This window comes from Candoia aspera, chromosome 2, assembly GCF_035149785.1.
Source record: "Candoia aspera isolate rCanAsp1 chromosome 2, rCanAsp1.hap2, whole genome shotgun sequence".
NCBI classification, from domain to species: domain Eukaryota; kingdom Metazoa; phylum Chordata; class Lepidosauria; order Squamata; family Boidae; genus Candoia; species Candoia aspera.
Genome location: NC_086154.1, coordinates 24,925,500 through 24,948,977, shown reverse-complemented (window position 1 = coordinate 24,948,977; position 23,478 = coordinate 24,925,500). Strand labels below are relative to the sequence as shown.

General features: G+C 38.2%; 1 protein-coding gene across 4 annotated transcripts in view; it reads right to left on the bottom strand.

Moving 5' to 3' along the window:
- The window catches only part of ATXN7 (ataxin 7), a 132,004-nt gene that overhangs the window by 68,811 nt on the left and 39,715 nt on the right, over positions 1-23,478 (bottom strand). The window contains exons 3-4 of one of the 4 annotated variants that reach the window (XM_063291528.1): positions 14,824-15,105; positions 10,004-10,072 (exon numbers count right to left, since the gene is read on the bottom strand). In XM_063291528.1, the coding sequence (XP_063147598.1) occupies positions 10,004-10,072; positions 14,824-15,094 (340 nt within the window). In that variant the 5' untranslated portion in view covers positions 15,095-15,105. Of the gene's footprint in view, positions 1-10,003; positions 10,073-14,823; positions 15,775-23,478 lie in introns of those variants that run through there. The other 3 variants (XM_063291530.1, XM_063291527.1, XM_063291529.1) reach the window with 3 other exon arrangements.

Genomic DNA, 23,478 nt, shown 5'->3' with positions numbered 1-23,478 from the left:
ATTCATCCTGGATGCTGTTTTCAATGATGCACAATATTGACAAATACCGTAACTAAAACTTTCTTGAAATGTTCTTTTGTATAATGAAATGGTGATAAAAAGAAAATGTCCAGTTTAAATGAAATTAACATGAAAAAGTGAAATAACAGTTAACCTTCTTTAAAACTGCCCAAGTAGGTAGATAGACATGCACATTCAGAGGTTATAATATATCTACACAGTACATACCTGTATATACTTGTGAATAAGCCCATCTGTGGATAAGCTGATCCTTGAACTTTTAACATGAAAAATGTGCCGCCCGTGGATATCCATGAGTATATACGGTATTTACTTAGTCATTTTATTGTTAAATTTGTACACCACCAAACCTATTCAGACTCAGGAAGGTTTACAAGAGCAACAGTTAAAATGCCCACAGTACACCTACCATTATGAAAAAAATAAAACATTCAGAGTTAAAAGAAGAACTATCAACTGTACATCTTACCAAAGAAACTATCGACTACACTATACAGGCAGTCCTTAGTTAATGATGGTAATTGGGACTGGAATTTCCATTGCTAAGCGATGCGGTTGTAAGGTGCAACATCATGTGACTACATCGCTTAGCGACAGCAATCCTGGCCCTCCCCACTGCGGTAGTACTGTGAGGATTGTGGGCCGTTAAGCAAGTCCCAAGTGGGTCAGAAGCAGGCTGGCAGGCAGGCATGGTGCAGCATGAGCGCGGCGGGGCTGGGAGGGGCTGCTGCTGGGCAGGGGAGGGTGCGTGGGTGACTGTGTGGTGTAAGCATGGCCGGACTGGAGTGGCTGCTGCCAGGCGAGGGACGGTGCATGAGTGACCAGTGAGGTGTGGTGTGAGCGTGGTAGGGACTAGTCTAACATCCGAAAGAGGGCTGTTCCACAACTTTGGTGCTGTAACAGAAAAACATCATTTCCTAGCCTCAGCTACTTTATCTCACAGAAATTCAAGACTACCAAGGCTTTCTCCCATCATCAGAATGCCTTCTATTTTTAATTTATTGTAGAAAGGTAGTCCCCCCCACTTTTTTTACAAATGTTCTTACCTTTTAAGATAAACTACAATTAACATAACTGCACAACACAAATTGTGTTAACGAAGCTACACATTTCTATTTAAATTCTAAAAACAGGAAATGTACAGTATTTATTTTACCCACTTTGTTAAGCCAGTTAGAATGAAACAAAAGGCCATATAGCATTTTAAAAACAAATGAATTTAATATGGCACAAGCTTTCAGAGTAGATGCTACTCTGTATCTGTCCAAATATAGTTCATGAAATCTTAGACATTAGACTGCTCCAGATTCTTCACTGTACTGAATCTGACGTCCTTAATGAATAATGTACAGACGAAATATCTGAAAATGTACTGAGGATTTCAGTGAATTAAGACCAGTGAAAACGGTCTTCACATCTATTCTTCAAACCATGTAATTTAAGAATCAGTTAATTATGTTATTTTTATCAAGTTACATAATCAGTCCCACTTGCCTTAAAAAAGAAAGCTCCAAAAGTTATTACCAAATTGTCATTTTAAATATGGTAAGATAGGAAATTATTAAGGATTATGATTAGAGAATAATCTTGGTAAATAAAGATTACATGTAAATGAAATAAGTTTAGTTTCTGTTCTGGCTTTCTGTTCAAGGGCCAACTAGAGAGCTCGAACTCAAAAATATAAATCTCTGTGCCACCAGAATGAGTTTTTTGAGTGCCTTTCCAAGGAATGTGCAAATGTAGTGTATCGATGCAGAAGCCTACTTATCAGGGGTCCTTATCAGCATTCTTATCAATCTAAAAGCATGCTACAGATCAAGAGTAGGATACCAAATCTGGCTCAAAAATTGGATAGCTCTCCCTCCCCACCTCCGCAGCAATTTGAACTTAGGAATGGGCTACAATGAGGGAATACTGTTCCTCTGTCCAAAGCTCGGCCGCCTTGAGCCACTCTCTGACTCCTAGGATGTCTTTCTCTATGCCTCCAGTGCTTTATTTCACTAGAGGAAGGGAACTGTATCAGTGCATATGCAAGGAAGCACTTTTTGAGTGCTGAGCCAATCAGCAGCTCAGCGCTCAGGAATCCTTGACTACAGAATACAGATAGAACCCCTTTCTCTATGTAGAAGAGACAGATATGCAATTGGATGCTCATGAAGTTTCTAAGCATTATACAGGAACGTTTTCTTTAGTGCAAACAAACTGAGAGTGATCTGGAAAATGAGAGAAGTAATTGGAACATTGGATGGGGAATTTGCACAAGGTTCCTCTAGACTGCCTGCAATTATTACAAATGAGACATGCTTGTCATGCATAAACTTCCTTTATCAACACAAATAAAAGAATAAAAGTCTACTTACAGCAATCTCAGAATATGCCATTTTAAAAGTAAAGGCTCAGATTTAAAACGGCATAAATAGTCAAGAAAGATAACACCAGCCAAATTGTAAGCAGGATGTCATTTCCAAAAAGGCACTCCTCAAAATAGTTAATCAGCTCAATTCATCTTAGACCAGGAAGACAGCATATGCAAAAGATCTTATAAACTGAACATCTATGGAAAAAGGTGATTTTTCATGTAGCCTGATTCTCTGTGGTTTGGGCTTTAAAATAGGACAGCAAACCCCCAAATCCCTTTTTTCTGGCAGCCTCCTCTTCCCCCACCAACCTATTACTCAGAGTTAAAATTTCCCTTTTCAGAGAAAATCCATGCATAATATACTTATCAATCAGGATGCTCTCTCTAGGGGTAAGCAACACTACTCAAAGCACAGCAACACCCCCCCCCCCATTACAGTTTGGGGTAATAAAAAGGAAAGGAAATATAGCTAGGAAATATAGTGAGTGTAATCCAACATCATTCATTATACCTCTTCATACCTTTTTATCTTTGCAAACCATCCTTACTTTCATCGTATCACTTCATATCTTGCCTTTTGTGCTTTAAGACACTGCAATCTACCCTGCCACCACAGCTTACTTTTAAAAAGTTTAGCCTTATTCTAGGCTTCACACAGCAAAAACACAAGAACTAGAATATACCACCATCACCATCTTCCACATTCATGACTTCACTGGATTTGGGTCCACCTTAAAAGTATAGCCTCTAGCCATCAAACGTCTTCTCAGATGTTAATAGTACAAACAAGAATTTAAACAAGAGTTGTAGTTCAGTATATTTTAAAAAGAGTTGGATTAAAGGCACCTGATTAACAGGTTCAGATTGTGGCATAAATATTACTGAGAAACTGGACTGATTCTAGGCATTAACTAAATGCTTTCACTGCAGGCATGTACCATTAGATTATTTTTAGCTAACGTACCTTCTTCCTCCAACACAGCAACTATTTCAGGTCACTTTTTCAATGCTGCTATCAGCATTTCTGCCAAATCAAAATACTCCTATCTTGCCCAAGGTGTAGTTTTGTTCTGGTTAATTTGTGACAAGCTAATCTAAGCAGGAGGCCACAAACTGCATGTAGACTAGATTCTTTTCTAAAGATTTCAAGTGCAAAGCATAGCAGCAGGCAGAGCTGCAACTGGGGGGCGGGAGCGGGGCATGTTTCCTGGGTACCACGCTGGGGGGGGGGTGCCAAAATGGGCGTGGAATCCATGTTTGCCCCGGGTGACACAGACTCTAGTTGCGGCCCTGACCGCAGGGTATCATGTATATTATAGTAAGGTAACTACAGTGTCATGTAGAATCTATGCCACATCAATTCTACAAAAGGTATGGGTGAATGCCATCCTTGAAACTCAATCCAAAGACCTTTTTACTGTCATATATTATTACACTATCTTATATCTGGAACCTGGTGGTTATGAAGCAATTTAAACATATTATAAACCAGAGGCTCTCAAATTGTGGATCATGATGTCCTGGGAGGGGTGAGCAAGTTTGGGGGGGGCACAATCTGGAGGCAGGTTGCATCTGCAAAGTAGAACGGATACCAGAATTTGCTGCTGTTGTCTCGGAGCAAGCCAATAGCAAGCTTATCCAAACAAAGCATGAAGTGAGTTCTGCCAGGGTTCCAGCTTTGTGTTCACAAGTCTCATGGCTTGTACTTAAAAGTTGGAATCATTGTTTAACTCCTCCTCTGCCTCAACAAGGTAGTTGTCTGGTTGTACAAGCAAATCAGAGGGGCTGGAGCGCAGCCTTAAAAGGGTCCAGCTTTGCATGCTAAAACTTCCCAGCTTGCACATGCAATGCTGGATCACTGTCAGAACTGGTCTCGCCAAGACAAAGCCTGTAGAGAGTAATGACAGAGCTCCACCTTTGGGTGAGCAAGTCTCATGGCACGTACACTCAGCACCTGGATCACTGACAGAAGTTGCTCCTGCTCTGCACTGAGAAGCTAGCAGCAAAGTCAGAATTCACTATAGCTGCTGCTATAACCCCGCCCCCACCCCCAGATGTGCAATGAGAAATAAGTGGCTGTCTCAAAAATAAAACCAAGGTAAGTAAGCTCATCCTTCCCACTAAAAAAATGGTTTTAAATGTAATTATTTTATGGAAAGTACTGCTATCTCCAAAAAGATTTTATACCATAATTTGCAAGGTCCTATCATTGTTTTCTTTTATATACAGATTAAAATTTAATTATTGAAGTATAGTCAGTGGTATATTTATTTTTTGTCAAACCTAACCTCAGTGAAATCATTTATCTATGGGAGACAACGGGGGGGGGGGGTGTAAATTTGATGAATTAATTTATCAAATTAAAGCAAAATTTCAGAACCTCTGCAATACACCAAAATATTGGTAAGGCTCTACTAAGCACATACCTTTAAAATCTATATAAATACATACATACATACATACATACATACGTATGTATACATAATGCTTGTGAAGAAGTATTTGCTCCCTTTCAAATTTTTTAAAGTTTTGTCACTGAAGGTTATGAGACCTTCAAGTGGGCCATAATGATGTACAAAAGAGCCTGACTTCAGAGTTTGCTTCATTTACTTTGTAAACAAAATAATCCAACATGCGATATACTAGTGTGAACAAGTATTGTTTTTTCACTGAACTGTAGTTTTAACGTGTGAAAAGTTAAACACTTAAACATCAAGCATTTTATCCATTAAGGAATAGGAATATTACTGCTGGCATATGCATGATTATTTCAAAATGAAAAAACGAGTTTTATGGCATCAAAATTAGGTAATTATTTGAGAGAGTTTCTACAAACGTATCTGATCCATGCTGTGCAGCAATATGTGAACTAAAAAATGGTCTTAATAGTCGCTTTTGAGAGCGACACTTAACTACATGCTTGTAGTTAACGTGCTGACACTAGTAACTTATTTTCTAAAGCCTCTTCTGAATTTAGTTGGCCTACAACGAAAGAAGGTATATAACAAGAGAGTGTGTGTCTAGTAACTTCTGCATTTAATTTTTCCCTTGCCACTATTTTTAGTGTATCTTCTGTGAATCCTCAGCTCTCATGAAATAATGCAATACCTTGTAATAATTTTGCCCTATACTTAAGCACCCTAATATATTATTTCTAGCAGGTCTTTTGATTTCAGTTATGAAAAACATGAATTGGAAGAAAAACATGTTCCTCGTGTCTGCCTGTGGGTTTCTTACTGGCATCCAGTTAACCACCGAGGGCCAACATGGTTTTTGTTTTGTTTTTAAATATGTTACTAGTGGTTTTTAGCTAAAGAGGGAAACATTATAGCCAACAGCTGGAATATCATATCCAATGCAGCATCCTGCTAAATATGACTTTCAGCAAGTTTATTATATAATAATTTTTTGGAGTTAAGAATGCTCAAGATAGACGAAAAGCATACAGTGAAAATCTAAATAAACTCACGTATTTTTCAAAGAAAATGTTTATTCAGAATCCTGTAATTTAGAGCAAAAAGGGTTTTAGGCAAAAGATGCTGCCAAGCATCTACTACTTCTTGGCTTGTAAATTGGTATATGTCTGTTTCTTCTAAAGGGAGAGAAAAGAGATGCTGCTTTGACATACACAGAATCAAGTGTTAATGGCCATTCTCTTAAGAAAACTGCAGAATCAAAACCAGGGCATTGACAAAGTAAAAGTACTTTCTCTCTCCCTCTTACAGAATGAAAGTGCATCCTGTTCAGAAATATATTTTTTTTAATTTTTGAATTCAAATCTAATAAACCCTAATTAACATTTTTATCAGCTGTTATCTACTGTTACTTTCTGGAAAATTGTATCGCCTAACAACTCTGCCTCCCCCATGGCATAAATAACTAAACTCAAAGTAGCTAAGCACAGAGGGGCCTTCACTTTGACACGATGTCATGCCCTCCCCACAGCTGCCTTTGAAGGCCGACACAGGAAGACTCCTTGCTCCGAGAGGCAATGCCCCTGTGACTCTGGACACAGAGAAACAACAGAGCATGTGCTTCTCCTGTGCCTGTACTACAGAGATGTTCACACTAGTCTCATCTCACCATCACAACATAAATACCCAGGGTGCACAAGATAGTTTTGCATGTCCCTGTTGCTTGCAGATACCAACCCTACCACAACATACAATGTTGCTAGGTTCTGGGCAGCAGTGCTCAAAATTTGTCAGGTGATGGCCTGTGCTGGGGCTCGACTTTATAAACTAGTTCTAATCAGCACCTAGTTGGTTATATTAGAGTGCTCTGTAACTTGATATAGTCTGCCACATACTAAATTTTTATGCTCCCTTACGCCCATCTGATGCTCCTAACCCTTCTTTCAGATTCTCATTTTTATATACACTTTTAGTTTTTAATTTATATATCTGTTACATTTTCTAGCTTTTAAAAATTCTTTTTATATTTTAATAATAATAATTTATTAAATTTTTCATTTTCACGCTAGATGTGTATTTTTAGATCCTTTATGCTTCTTTTTAATTACTTACCCCACCCTCCTTATGCTGCTCTATAACCATAATAAAGATTTGATTTGATATGGCCTAACAACTGTTTTGTGTTTACATAATTGCTACTTATCTTTATACAGCAGCTATTCTCAACTGGTATCTAGACACGCATTATGAGAGTGGTCTAACACCTTTGGAGAGCACAGGATGAAAAAGGCTTTAGAACAGTCACAGAACATAACTTATTTAGATATTAAAGAAATCTGAGGCAGTTATTAAGAACTAAGACAAGGAGCACGGGCTTGAAAATTTATCCAACTTGTCAATTTCAGATTGAATTGTTGTTACTCTTGTACAGTTAGGCTCACGCTTATGCTCAAAACATGTTTTGCTGCAACTGAAGTTTGTCTTTTGGATCTCAACCATTCACAGAGTAAGTTTCATTTCCAATATTTTACTGGACGCAAGACACACATTTCCATGGAATTCTTATATAAGAATCTTGAGAATCGACCCTCACTTACAGGCCCAATAAGCTGGAAGTAGTAATTTTGTCTGCTGTTAACTTGTCAAACTGAAAAGGAACAATGCAATTAGACGGAAATCATTGCTTGATATTCTGTCTGTCTGAAAAGCCAGTTTAACCTTACTTCAAAAACAATCCTGATTCTATCCCATTCTGCTGAACTACTTCTCCCACAGACTCATTTGTGATACAACAGCAAAATTGTGTTTCTGATAACTAGAGTACTTCATAAGAGTAAAACATATGATTTATAAAGAAGACCCCTTTCCTTTAAATACTGGTAAGTACTGAATACCATGTTTCAGACACAAAACAGTGAAGGGGAAGATTTTTTGCTGGGAAAAGGGGATACAACTATTGCTTTGCAGAGAGCATTTTATTTGGAAGGATTTAAATGCATTCATTCTTAGCCCAAATGAAAACAAATTAGTTAGAATGCAAATATTCTATTATATAACAAATTGTAAAATTTGTAATAATGCAACCATGTGATAACTAATAGGCTTGTCCATGATCTATTTTGCATCTTAGCTTTTCAGAGGATGAAGACGTAATATCAAATATCAAGAAGGCAACAAGTGTACAGTTACAGATAATGAGAGACCATCTAATTATAATTATATCCCTTGAAGAGGCTGCAAATATAAACAAATGATATGTATATATTTTTTAAAAGGTTATGTAATCTCAGTTCTATACAACTGAAAGCATGACTCCTATCTCCACTGTGTACCTAGTCTTAACCTGTCCTTAATTAAGAGGGGAAAGATCTACCAGTTCAACAAACTGGGGCACTATGCAGAGCAATACACATATCTTTCTGTAATGTCTTTTCACCTGTCTCTAGTATAGAACAAAGATTTCAGGTAACATTTCAAGAGGTGTAAATGTCAACAACATTTTCACAAATTTACAGGACAGCTATATAACCTTAATCATTTTATAATTTCTTGGAATCATAAACAAAGATGTAAAAAATAAAAATTCACTGTGGAAAAACATTGTATGACTGCATAAAAGCTAAACTGCCATGCAAACTCTAAAAAGGATGTAAAATTCAACAAGCACTGACACCAGAAAATATCCATTCAACAGCGTTACAAGAACATTTCTGATGTAAATAAATAAAAAAATAATCTAGTTATTGCACTGCAACTCAACTCTACTTATTAAATCTGGCTATGAAATATCTCCCCACATATGCCCAGCGCGAAAAACAAACAAGTAAAAGATTATGTAGTGGTGAAAATGAGTGGTACTGGAGAGATCCAGGTTTAAGTCTACTCTTAACCACTGAAACTGGGTGACTTTGAGCAAATCACTCTCAGCTCAACCTACCTCAGAGGGTTGTTGTGTGGGGAAAATGGGAAGGACAGCTGCATACATCACCTTAAGCTCCTAAACAAAAGGTGGGATATAATGCTAATACATAAATAAAGCCCATAACAGGAATGAATGAGTAGCTGAAACATGTTCATGAAAACATCAGTTTATAGATGAATGAAAAATTCAGATATATTATTCAGAAACTGCCAGTATATCATAATCCTCTTATATAAGGCTATGGTGTGATTATACTTGGAAACCTATTTATCATTCTAATTTTTATGTATGAATAGAGCTCAAAAATGTGTAAAAAAGGCAACTAATATGACCAGAAGGATGGAGTAAAAATAAAAATTGCAACACATGGAGCTTTTTAATGCAGAAAAAAGATATGTGGAAAATGACAGACACATACAGAAGTTGACAGAGGGATTTTTTCCCACTCTTAACTTTCTATGAATTAAGATAAATCAATGCACTAATAAAAAAATCTAAAACTGACGTTTTTCCATATATCAAAGGTAGATTGTGGAACCTGTAACTGAAATATGAGGTAATGATTGTCAACTTAGGTTGCTTAATGGAGAACTAAATAAATTCATAGAAGGCAATGCTGTCAATATCTATTAAAGATAAAGGCTATGCCTATAAATACAGCTCATAGATAGCTATACTACAAGACAGTTGTTGCAGTTGTGTTCTGCTTGTGGGTTTTCATAGTGAACAAGTCTGTCAATCTCAAAACCAGATGCTAGAAAAAATATCCTTTGATCTGAAATGCAGAATTCTTCTTGTGTTACTTTTTGATCTGTTCCTTGTGTACTATGAAGCTAAGCAACAATCAACTGTCCCATGAAAGTGGCCTGATATCTCCTTTAGCATCTAAATGGTATTTTAAGAATTACACAGCCAAATCTATTTATTATAAGATGAGCAAGCCAATGAAAACTCCAAATTAGCATATACAAGACCTAATACCAGTCAGTTCTATTAGCTTTTGTTATTACATTATGCATTTAATGCAATGCAAAATTACATTAAATAACTCATAAATAAAAGAATAACTCTTAATTATATTTAGAAATTTTGAAAAAAGAAAATGTATGGTATTTGTTTCAGACGAACTTCCAGAGATTATTGGAACTTCTTATTTGTCTGAAACAAATACCATAGTTTGCAATAGTGTGGGGTTGCAAATTCAGGCCCTTATAAGATTCCATACACATGTATGCAAGTTTCACTGACTGTCATATGAAGTGGGAAATCTGTCTACGTCAAACTCACCTTCCCTACAAAGTCGCATCGCTTCTCGGTTTTTACCATACTCCTTGAAATTTTCTTCCAAGGCTGCTCCTGTGAGGATGTAACAAACAAAAGAAAAATGTTATAGTATGTGGAGTTGCTTTTAGAGTGTCATTGTGGTGGATTTCTGGTTCTCAGGAAGGAGGGAGCACATTCCAAGGAGGGGAAGGAGATAAGCGGAGGCACAGTCCAGGAGGCAATGGTGGGAAAACAGAGAGGTTCAGGATAGCCCCGCCCTTGAGTCTCCCAGGTTATTTCCCCTTAGGTTAGGTAGAGTAGCCTTAGTCTGGCAAGATTCTGTCTATACGGTGTGAGAAAATAAAGAACTGGAGTTTGAATGGACTGACTCTTCGTTGTTCTTGGGCTGGGCCTGACAGTCAGCTACATAGCAAATTATATTCTGATTAAATCCAAAACATTCAGTGCAACAAGAATATGAAATGAATTTGTCTTTCTCTCTCCCTATCTTACATAAAATGGTTGAAATTAATCTCATAGGAAAAAATACTTAAGATACCAAAAGCATGTAGTAGAAGCTTCCCTTCCCTCTTCAAAAGCAAGTGAGTACTATAAAAAACATAGATAATAAAAAAGAGTTATTTAATATGGTCTAGGATGCAAATACTAAAGGAACATCTGTTATAAAAAGAATTTTATTTTAAGAGAATTAGCAATTGATTTTCTACATACAACTTTGCCTTGCAACAAAGAAAAGAGACTTCCCTGCAGTGGCTCCTTAGCTCTACAATGCTTTCCTCTGAATATGAATAAGGACAACATCCCTAGCTATTTCAACACTAGGTCCAGACATGTTTGTTAAGATACTTTAAAAGTGGTCTATTGTTATACGTTGATTTTGATCTATACACTGAAGTGAAGAATGGCCATAAATGGCCTAAAAATGTAAGTTACTAGGTAACAATCATCATTTGGAGAGGTGCTGTCTTTCAAAACTTGACACTGGACTTTTATACAACCATGATCTGGAATTAACAGCCTCCATTTATTTAACAAGTGGTAGAGCCACCTCATAGCTCCACAGTTTTTATTCTAAAAAAAAAAAAAGTAAATCCTACTCACAAACCCTTTATCACAAACTCCCTGCTCAAATGCTGTAAGCAACATAAATTTGAGGCAAAACAAATTTATGAAGTGTATTCCCCAACTTCTGAAGGTTAAACTGAATCCATCTTCCATTAAAGCCAAGATCAGTGCGCTTATCTCAAGAACTGGCAATGCTGTAAGATGTTAGGATTTGCAGGCTGGAAAAAGCTAAAGATAGAAGGACCGGCACTGTAGGGTCCTGAAAATTCACCAGCTTTCACTGGAAAACAGGTATTTGATCAGATTATCCCACATGCTGGCAGTTTATTGTCAGTCACTGTCTTACCAAGAAGTCTAGAGAGCAATCATGGTGTTGAGGTTCCAGGTAATGCCTTCAACATGTACATGGGATGTAGTGGTACAGACAAAAGTTACTAAATACAATGTCTATTTTAGCAGTGCCTTCAACCTACAAGAGGCCTTAACTTCACCAGCTCAAGAGGTGGACACTCCACATCAAGTTTTTGGTGCCAGAATATACATACTGATATGGACAATTTGAAATGTTGCCTATTTTATGCAGGCTTGAGAGGAAAAGTTTTATTTTCTGCTCTTAATTCTCTTCCAAATAAAGCTTCACCATACAACAAAAATGCAACTACGTCCTGCAAACTGCCTTATATTTCTTCTTGGTAGCGTATTTTGTACAAGCTACTAGAAATTACGTAATGATTTTATGCAGCCTGTTTTTTAAAATTATTATTATAATTCTATTTCTTATTTTGATGGCTCAAAGATGCAGGTGACAGAGATGATTTTGTATTATATCACAACTTCCTTTGTTCTTAGTGCAGTGCTCTGATATTTTTGATGTTTTCTAAGTGCGAAAAAATAGCTCTTTCAGTATTTGGATGTATTATATTTACCTATTACAGTTCTTATTTACAGGTATGCCATAAAACACAGGTTTCCAGAATATCATTTATATCACAAGAATGATTTATAGGAGCACATCAACCTTTTTGCCATGTTTACATTATCTTGTCACATCTCTTTCTCCTATCTAGCTGAGGAGGAGTTAGGACACTTTTGCTTCCACTTCTAGTTGCAGTTCCCTGTATCTTCTGAACAAGGAACAATAGTTAATATTTCTAAGCTTACTTAGAAATCACTTTACTTGATTAATTTTAAATTTAACATGGATGTTAATTAGTTTGGTGCTTCATCAAACATGGCAAACTGCAGTTAACTAAAAAGGGGAAACAGGAGGATAGAGTAGACTTGCAGCCTTTCTCAACCTTTTGACCCCGGAGGAACCCCTGAAATATTTTTCAGGCCTTGGGGACATTCAGGCTCAAATATAGGCCAGAAGTTACAAAATTATTATACCTGTTTCATGTGTGGGCCTGTATATATGCATTTAGATGGTTCTTAATCTAAAAATAAAGAATTTTTAGAACTTACCTCTTTAATGTGAAATTGCCCAAATTGAAACTATTTTTTAAATAAATCGTGATCTCCCAAGGAACCCCTAGTGAACTTTCACAGAGCCCTGGTTGAGAAACCCTGGAGTAGAGGAATGTGTAAACCCAAAGGACTGAGCTTGCTAATACCATATAACCTGCAGTTAGCATGTTAAGCACAGCAACTACAATATGAAAATGGGAGAGTCATCTGGTGGTCTGGTAGCATCAGATGACTCTCCCATTTTCATATTATATTTCATCAGTATGCTGATGAAACTCATCCCGGGCCATGCTGATGCTCTTGAGGTCTTATTCTGGTGCCTGAAGGCTGAGAAGTTCTGGATGGACTAAAATTGAACCCTATCCAGACAAAGTGGTTCTCTGGCTATTCCAGCAATGTCTCTAGATATGGAAGCGCTAGCTCTGAAAGAACAGGACGACTCTGGGGTTCTCCTGCGCTCAAGGCTCCTGCTTGAACAGCAGATGGAAGCCATGACTGGGTGAGTCTTTGCTCAGCTTCAGCTTCAGCTTATGTGACAACCGGGGCCCTACCTGGAACAAGAGCACCTTGCTACAGTGACATATGACCTCGTTACCACTTGCTTAGATTACTGCAAAGCACTCAACATGGGACTGCCTTTAAAGACCACTCAGAAGTTTCAGTCTATACAAAATGTAGCAGCTGGAGTACTACTTGGCACTTTCCGGTGGAAGTACCAACAGCTTTGGGCCCTGCGCTGGCTTCCTATTGGCATTTGGTTGCATTAAATTAAATGTTAAATGTTGTCATATTGTGGGATTGAGGAAATGTGCCTTCTCTGTCATAGTCCCCACCTTCTGGAACAGCATCTCCCCAGAGGTAAGGACAATGCCCTCTCCCCTAGGGTTCTGGAAAGCACTTGAAACCTGGCTTTGCTCCCAGGCCTGGGATTAACGTATTACTGTATTTTGGGGGGGAGGGGGCTGTTTTATTTATGATGCTTTTAAGATCGTTTTAGTCTGGACTATCTGTGTAGTTTTATGTTTTAGCTGTTTTTATGGATTTCTTTTTGGTTTTGTATGCTGCCCAGAGTCCACTGGAGTTGGACAGCTATAACAAATTTAAATAAATAAATAAAAATAATAAAATTTAAAGTGCTGGTTTTAACCTATAAAGCCCTTTATATTTCATACCACATTTCCTTCAGGAATGTGTTCACTTATTAGAATCAGGCTGACCAATTTGATTTTACCAAAAGGAGCTAATGATTCCCTACTTTCAGGAGACTTGGGGGGGGGGACTTGGGGGTTAGAGGTTAGCTTAGCTTGGCTCCAACTTTTTTAACTGCCGTCCAGAAGGAGCTGAAAACATACCATGTGTAGATTTTTGTTTTTTTGTATGTTTTAAAGGTTTTATTATTGTTTTAATACTGTGGATGTTTTTAGTTGAATAATTCTATAAAACCACTGAGAGTTTTATAGAATAGAGGTGGGCTATAAATGTTATAAATAAATAATGTCTGCTAATGTTATATTAAATACTCTTGGAATCTCATTACACTGATTTCTAAACAGGCAAAGGAACAGTTATAAATCTTTTACTTTATGTGATTTATATGAGCACAGTAGACTTCAAAAATCCCACTGCAAACAACATTTGCATTATAGGATGTCATCATAATAGTAATAAAACCACCAAGAAATAGGCAACTGCTCTCCTGGTTGTCATGATAAATGAGTTGTGGGACTTACTTGAGATCTAGCTTCCCTCCCCCCCCCCCAAAAAAAGATCACCTAAAGAACAGAGAATGCCCTATTATTTAATTATAAAGTCTTCCTTGAGTCAAGCTGGACTCCTGTTGCTTTCATACAAAATGTCCATGCTGTTTTCTTGGCTGCAATATGGAAATGAATTGCCATTGCCTTCTTCCATGACTTTTAAAAAAAATTCCCAGTCTACCCTAGAGTTCTGGAATTTCCTGGTAGTCTCCCATCCAAGGGCTAGCCAGTCAAGTATGCCTAGGTTTTCATAACCAACTAAGGCCAGCTATATTCTGCCAACTGCCTGGGCAAGATTTACCGACTGACCTACCTACCTATAAATCTATGGTACTGTCAGGGGTGCCAGGCAGACTAGAGCCATAAACAGGACCTTCTTGGCCAACTCTCCCTCCCCCCAGCCTTACTCTGGGACAGATTATCAGACAATTCCGGGAGAAGAGCGTTAGGCGACCAGCTGTGTTAACCCTTTCGCTGCCGGCGAGACCCCTCCCCTCCCCTCCCCTCCCCCACGGATAAGGGACTCCCGCTCACCATCGTTCCCGTGAAGTTTAGCAGCATCGACCCAATGGCTCCAGGGCTGCCCCAGCATTGCCTCCGGGCTAGGCAAGGACCTGCGCTCCCCGACGGTCGCCATTGCTGCGCTGGTGGCGGTGGCTGTACTGGCGGAGATCGTGGCGGCGGGGCCGAGGCCGCTCTCGCCGCTGCCTCCTCCGTGCCGGGGCCGCCGCTGCTGCCTGCTGGCCGCCGCCACCGCCGCTCTGCGTTGCTCCCCTCTGACGTCAGCCACGGCCCGCGCCGACATTCTTTCCGCTGCTACAATGTAACGAGAAAAGTCATCAGCCTCTTTAAGGTGGCACCGCCGCTTAAGGAAGTTCCCAAAGAATCCCCCGCTCTCCGAGCTGAACCGGGGCTGCCGCTACGGGCACCGCGTAGGGAAGAACAACGAGAGGCCTCGCATCGCCTTTGTTTCCCATTAATCTCTCGGACAAGCCGGATGAACTGTCGGCGCGGTTCGCTCTTAGCTCGGGAAGGGCATTTTCCCGCTGCCGCTAAACCAAGGGAGGCAAGGCGACCGACACTAACGCGGCTGTAGTCATCTGCGATCCCGACTCGGCAGCCGACCATTAAAAGTGCTTCTCTGTAGCCCGCTGGCCAAATTCAAGGCGAACTCGTCCCCAGATTGCCATCAAAGCAACAGCCAAACTCAAGCGTCCCTTTCCGCCCTCTCCCACATCGGACTTCGCGCAGCCCGAAGTCGAGAAACTCCAGCGAAAGGAAGTTGTTTATTTTAGGCGTCTGGCGAAGTCCGGGCGCATCACAACTGCGCCCGCCTCTTTCCTTTCCTTTCGCAGCGACAGGGTCTTAAAGGGACAAGAGGAACCACCTCTGCTTCCTCCCCCGCAGCCAGGAAGTCCGGGCAGCAACTCGCCCCTCCTCAACGTCCAATGGTTTCGTTTTACGAACACGTAGCTCAGATCGACTCTGACACACATTTTGCTCCTGCTGAACCCACGCCCTTCGCGCGCTGGTAGTTTTCGTTTCTCTCGAGGCTACCTTAACACAAGACGCCTCCCTCCCACCTTAAAAGTTTTCACGTCAAGCACAGGAACGGAGGCTGAATAGGAAACAAGCAGGAAACTAAGCTCATCTATGCAACTCATCTCCCGCCCCCCTCGCTCTCGCGGACACCTTCCTCTCACTAATGTCATCTACCGATCTTGCCTTAAAAGGCCTCATTTAATATTTAAATCGCTTCGCATCAATCCGCCAATAAGAAAAAGTACGCTCCTGCTTGCTTGCGAAAGTCGCCCAGTTCTTTCCTTACATCTGTCAAAACGAGGAGCGAAGACCAAGCTTGACAAAATTCCGCGCCTGGTTAAAAGGCAGCAGGAAAAGCAACAAAAATTTATTTATTTATTTATTTGCAAAAGCTTTAAAAATGACTATAATTATTTGAATAATTATTCAAATTATTATCCACTTAACTCTTTCATTGTACCTCGCTGCAAATGCATTTGCAGGAAGCTTTTCTTAATACGAAAATGAAATCTGGAGACATTTTCTTTGCTAAATTTGCCAAATGTACCATATTTAAGTTTTGCTTTCTTTCTAGTTCAGACTAGACCGATTTTGTAAATACATTTCACTTTATATAGGATGGCAGTTTATTAAACTGGCAGATTTCACAACCCCTGCACTCATTTTTTTTTCAACTGTATTTCATTCCAGTAGATTAAATGAAGTTCGTTAAACAGCTTGCAAAAGAACTCAAGGCATATCCATCACTTGACTGATAGGTTGTGAGAAATTAATTTCAACATCTTCTGTGGAGCTGTAGGAAATTCAAGGTGGATCCCAAAGAACAAATGTTGATTGGCATTTCTACAAACATAGCTGCTAGAACTGGAACAGCACCCAGCTGTCTGCTTATCATTTAACTGCAACACTGCAGTTAACTGTAACAAGTATCAGGGATAAATACTGTACCAAAACCCGGACAGAAAAAACAGAAAGGATTGCACTAAAATGTATTTCTATTATCCAGATGTTAGTATCCAGTTACCTATCTGCTGCTCAGGCTGATCCTGATTTTCAGATTTACTCAAAAATAAGGTCTATTGAATCCAATGAAAGATGTCACTTAATCCCATGATACGTTATTGAGAAACAAATAGCTTCAGTGGGGTTTAACTGTTAAATAAATGTACATGGAATACATTTTAAATGAACAAAAATCAAAACAGAATAATTCCATGTACCTTCTTTTACAACAAAAAGTATGTATTTTCTAATAACAGCGCTTTATCTAGACTAAAAAAATTGGCAAGACTGAAAAGAAAACAAAATGCCATTTTTTTCTACTAGCAGTCAACAGGCTTTTAATAATACTCAAAGCAATCTTAGGAGGAATTTGGAAGCATTTAAGTATAACTGAATGGATTGACAATTTAAAAATAAAGTTTATGGAATAAAAAAAGGTGAAAGATTTATACAAGAGAAACCCAAGCAAATACTACCTAAGCATTGTGAGACAGACATACAGGGTTTTCCCCCCAGATGTCTAAAATATGTTTAAAATATATCAAACTATCATGAGACACAGTAATGTTAATCATGTTAAGATTCAATTTAAATAAACTAATGTTTTGGAATATATCAACACTAGTTTAGAACAGGCATAAATCTGAAGGATGGAAGTTATGCTATTCAGACTTATAAGAAAGTTTGAGGGCTATCCTAAGGGCCTAAATGCAAACACTGATATATTACACAAAATAGATTATCCCAATGAGAAAGGTTTAATTCTAGTGTATACATTATAATCAGTGCATAAAGGCAGCTTCAGATAGGTTCCATGCAGTAAGCATATCGAATAATTATTGCTCATGGGACATTTGCATAAGACAGCTTGCTACATGGATTGCCTGCACAACATTATAAATCTCTATGCACTATCACATGTTGAGAAATTCTAGCCGATTGATACAATCCACATGGCAAACAATTCTACACAATAAAGCCACTGTGTGACTAGCCACTGTGCAAAGCAGCATTGATATATTACAAAATGTAGAACGTAACATAATCATGCACAATTTAAGTTACAGTATTTTACCATTGGTATAGATTCAAATGTTTGGGCTTAAATTACTAAATACAAGAACTAAAAGTCCACTATCTTTTACAGAGCTGCTCAGTGAGTTAAAACTATTAAGATGTCATTCAAATCTCATGGTGTACAGGCAATTGTGTAATGGCTTAAGCTTAACAAATATTGAATGCCAAGGTCCATTACCAAATTCTAAAGTCTTATGGGATACATTAGCATTTAGATGCCAGCTACAGTTAGCTAGCACTATTCTGTGAGCAAAGCAGCTGAAGAAAATGAGAGGAGGAATGGGTATGAAAAAATACAATCAAAAAATACAATCAAATTCAAACATGCCCTTTCCACCAGCTACTACTGGGGAGAATTGGTCAGATTATTTAAATAAACAACATATCCTGCAAGGCTCTATTTCAACTGACTTTTAAGCAGGTGTATTGAAGTTAACACTAAACCATAAATCACAGTTTACAAACTTTAGCAGCTGGTTTCACACATCATGGTAATCCAAGCACAAACAAATCATCGGTCAGAATGATATGTAAATCCAGCCATTCACTTTCAAAGCCAGAGATGCAGGTAGGCTCAAGAAACTTTTTTTAAAGAATCAAATGGAATTTTGTTTTCTATCTTTCCTTTTGTTTCTACCAGCTGTGAACAAGGCTTGAGAAAATCTCCAGATTTACCAAAAAAACAAAACAAAACCCAAGAATGAAAATTCTCAGTGGCCAGAAAAGGTTGTCTGCCTATAGGTGGGAGGAGGCACTGATGAAAAAGGAGCCTGGGAGGCAGAAAAGAATATGCTGTTGTTGAAAAAGACTGGGCAAACTCTGGAATACTGACGAAGAACCCTTTCAATACAGTATTTTACAGCAATTCACACTGTTCCTCCCATATTATGAAAATTGTTTCTAGCAAGTAAGGAGCATAGTTCTATTGAGGATATTCATTTTATTCAAATGAATTCTGCTTGTGGTATAAGTCCTTTGAATTACAGTTATTTCTACTACAAATATAAATAGTAATTATTTTCTGATAACATATTACTATTTTTTTTTAAAAATCCCATTAAAAAGGTTTTCTTTTATCTCCCCTTCCAAACATTCTATTTTAAGTTCTTTTTTTCTTTATCTACATTTTAATAGCTTATTTCTTTCATCTGTTTCTCTCTATATAATGTATACATACTTAATTTATTTTATTGCACTATTTTACCTAATTAGTTAAATATTTTAAAATGTCTCAATTCTTACAAGAAATGTCCTGTGTCCTGTACAATGCGAGTCAAATATCAGAGATTCAACAACCATATTAACACCGGGTCTCTTTAGATTTCACTGAAAGGTTTAGACAATACTTGGTAAAGTAGAAATGAAGTATGATTACTCTTTGACAAATGCAGGAATACATGTTTGCATTAAATTAGTGAACCTTAAGCAATTGAGCATTATGATGTGCTGATTAACAACTTGACCAGCAAAGACATAGCTGGTTAATGACTTTTAAAACAGTTGAACCAGAAATTAAAATAAGAATTAATTTCCTGATCATTGGAATTGATACATCATTTGCCTTACAAATATTATAATAGTAATTTCCAGAATTTCCAGAATCATCCATTAAAAGGAAGTCTGAATGTGAAAAAAAAGCACAAGGAATACATTTTGCAATGACTGATTAACGTAAGAAACTATTTACTAAAAAGGCAATGTCAAGCTTGATAAAGCTTTCTCCCACTTGTAGTTTTTGATGGAAACAATTGAAATAGTAACAAACTCTCGATGGTGTAATTTATTTGCTTCACTGATATCAAAGGTGTCCTTTCTTGTTTCCTCTCTTATTCTTTCTGATCAATTAGCTTTCTAAAGATCAGAATATTTAATATGGTTACTTGTCTGTTCCTCATTATCACCACACCTGATAAAAGTGATTTAAAAGTATATTTCTGAAAGTATATTATATAACTTTAGGAGAAAAATAGAGATTCCAGGAAAAAATTAAGCAGTGGATTAAAATAATATATATAAGGATGAAAAATCGTTAAAAGGAGATGGAAAGCATATTAATTTTCTCAGTGGAAATTAATAGCAAATGGATATAGCACACTGTTTAACTTGTCGAATAAAGTGATTTTTGCTTGCACAATTTTCTTCATTATTTAGATATCTGCATTTAAAAACAGCTATTAAGTAGCTGATGTTAATTAGAATATGGATCTATTACCATTTAAATGCACTGACGCTAAATTCTCAAATTCTCTCATAATAAAGCTTCTCCAAGTAAGAAAAATATGTCTTGTGCTTTATTATATGTACCTGTGCATACGTGCAAAACTAGATATATGCCTTATAGTGCTCCATGAGGCCAATTCCAATTCTGAAATACATAATTATTATGGTTAACTGAGAGAAACCATCGTAATCAGCAACAACAAAGAGGAAAAAGCATTAATGCTCCTAAACCAACAGATAGACATATCTTACACTGAATGGGGTATTTCAGCTTCTTGCCCCCAAATACATAAGCAAATAAAAAGTAGATATTAAAAGCCCAGATTCAGTTCTATTATTGGTCTAGGGACCTGTGGACTAAACTGAGCTTAGCTTCCAAATAAAGGTTGTATCATGCAGGAATGTATGGTGTTTTGAATAGAAGGGAAAAAGTTATCTTATAGGTCTATATAAAATGAACTATAAAAGTGGTCACCAACTGGACAGTGGAAGCAATAAATCAGGCTCTTTCTGGTGACCAACTACCTCCGAATGTCTAATATAAGGTGAGAGGACTCTTTCAAGTTTCTCACATGTTACAGAAAACTTGAATTGGGGAAAGATCTTCTGTTGTAAGTAAGAAGAAACGAGACTCTTTCCCTCCTGTACGTTATTTCACAGTCATTCATACGTGAGATCAATCTTATTTTTCACAAGGCTTTGGTGATTCCTGTCCTCTACATCGCAGCAGAGTAGAATATGGAAGATGTCCAGTGTAAGTCTTGTAGGTGAATTGTATCAAACCACAAACCATGTGCAGCTAGCTACGAATTCAACCCAAAATTTGGAATTCAAATTAGGAAGAAAGCCCTGCAGGGAAACTATAAAAATGAAAATGGACGTTTTGAGCCTTTGGAATGGAATAGACTATAAACATTAAGCAAATAAATAAATCAAGATAACAGAAAGGTTCAGGGCAGGTCCTCTCTGTCCTACTCTCAGAATATGCTCGTAAAACAAATGCATCTCATCTATTACAAAAAATTATATGTATTTACACATTTCTAACTTCTACTCAACAAGGGTATCAGATACAGAAGGCCAAATTTTCAGAATCTGCCAATCAGTCACGGGCTCATTCATGAGGAAATGCTAAGTTTGTTGTTGTTTATTCGTTTAGTCGCTTCCGACTCTTCGTGACTTCATGGACCAGCCCACGCCAGAGCTCCCTGTCAGTCGTCAACACCCCCAGCTCCCCCAGGGACGAGTCCGTCACCTCTAGAATATCATCCATCCATCTTGCCCTTGGTCGGCCCCTCTTCCTTTTGCCTTCCACTCTCCCTAGCATCAGCATCTTCTCCAGGCTGTCCTGTCTTCTCATTATGTGGCCAAAGTATTTCAGTTTTGCCTTTAATATCATTCCCTCAAGTGAGCAGTCTGGCTTGATTTCCTGGAGGATGGACTGGTTGGATCTTCTTGCAGTCCAAGGCACTCTCAGAATTTTCCTCCAACACCACAGTTCAAAAGCATCGATCTTCCTTCGCTCAGCCTTCCTTATGGTCCAGCTCTCGCAGCCATATGTTACTACAGGGAACACCATTGCTTTAACTATGCGGACCTTTGTTGTCAGTGTGATGTCTCTGCTCTTAACTATTTTATCGAGATTTGTCATTGCTCTTCTTCCAAGGATTAAGCGTCTTCTGATTTCCTGACTGCAGTCAGCATCTGCAGTAATCTTTGCACCTAGGAATACAAAGTCTTTCACTGCTTCTACATTTTCTCCCTCTATGTGCCAGTTATCAATCAAGCTGGTTGCCATAATCTTGGTTTTTTTGAGGTTTAGCTGCAAACCAGCTTTTGCACTTTCTTCTTTCACCTTCATCATAAGGCTTCTCAGTTCCTCTTCGCTTTCAGCCATCAAAGTGGTATCATCTGCATATCTGAGATTGTTAATGTTTCTTCCAGCGATTTTAACTCCAGCCTTGGATTCCTCAAGCCCAGCACGTCGCATGATGTGTTCTGCATACAAGTTGAATAGGTAGGGTGAGGGTATACAGCCCTGCCGTACTCCTTTCCCAATCTTAAACCAGTCTGTTGTTCCGTGGTCTGTTCTTACTGTTGCTACTTGGTCGTTATACAGATTCTTCAGGAGGCATACAAGATGACTTGGTATCCCCATACTACTAAGAACTTGCCACAATTTGTTATGGTCCACACAGTCAAAGGCTTTAGAATAGTCAATAAAACAGAAATAGATGTTTTTCTGAAACTCCCTGGCTTTTTCCATTATCCAGCGGATATTGGCAATTTGGTCTCTAGTTCCTCTGCCTTTTCTAAACCCAGCTTGTACATCTGGCAATTCTCGCTCCATGAACTGCTGAAGTCTATCTTGCAGGATCTTGAGCATTACCTTACTGGCATGTGAAATGAGTGCCACTGTTCGATAGTTTGAACATTCTTTAGTGTTTCCCTTTTTTGGTATGGGGATATAAGTTGATTTTTTCCAGTCTGATGGCCATTCTTGTGTTTTCCAAATTTGCTGGCATATAGCATGCATTACCTTGACAGCATCATCTTGCAAGATTTTGAACAGTTCAGCTGGGATGCCGTCATCTCCTGTTGCCTTGTTATTAGCAATGCTTCTTAAGGCCCACTCAACCTCACTCTTCAGGATGTCTGGCTCTAGCTCACCGACCACACTGTCAAAGCTATCCCCGATATTGTTATCCTTCCTATACAGGTTTTCTGTATATTCTTGCCACCTTTTCTTGATCTCTTCTTCTTCTGTTAGGTCCTTGCCATCTTTGTTTTTGATCATACCCATTTTTGCCTGGAATTTACCTCCAATGTTTCTAATTTTCTGGAAGAGGTCTCTTGTCCTTCCTATTCTATTGTCTTCTTCCACTTCCGCGCATTGCTTGTTTAAAAATAATTCCTTATCTCTTTTATCTCTTTTCATTTAAGTGGAAAGCAAATGCGAGAAATTTATTTATTTATTTCTCATATTTAGCCACCGCCCATCTCCCCCAGAGGAGGGACTCTGGGCGGTTTACAATAAAATTCCACATAAAACATAAACATTAAAATCACATACAACAATTATAATAAAACCCAATAAATAAATAAAATCCAAAAGAAATGTAAAATCCAGGCTGGTGGGAGGGACACTAGGGTGTGAGCCATCCCCAAGAATGGTTATTCACTTTCCCGCCCCAGGCAAGACGGCAAAACCAAAAATTGAGTTTTGAGGTAGTGTTTAACAGTGTTTTGTCAATGAATATTTCCTAAGAAGGATTTTTCAAGCCCTCTTGAGCCATAAGATCCTGCCTTTACTGAAAAAACAAAGAATAAGCATAAAACAAGGGAAAG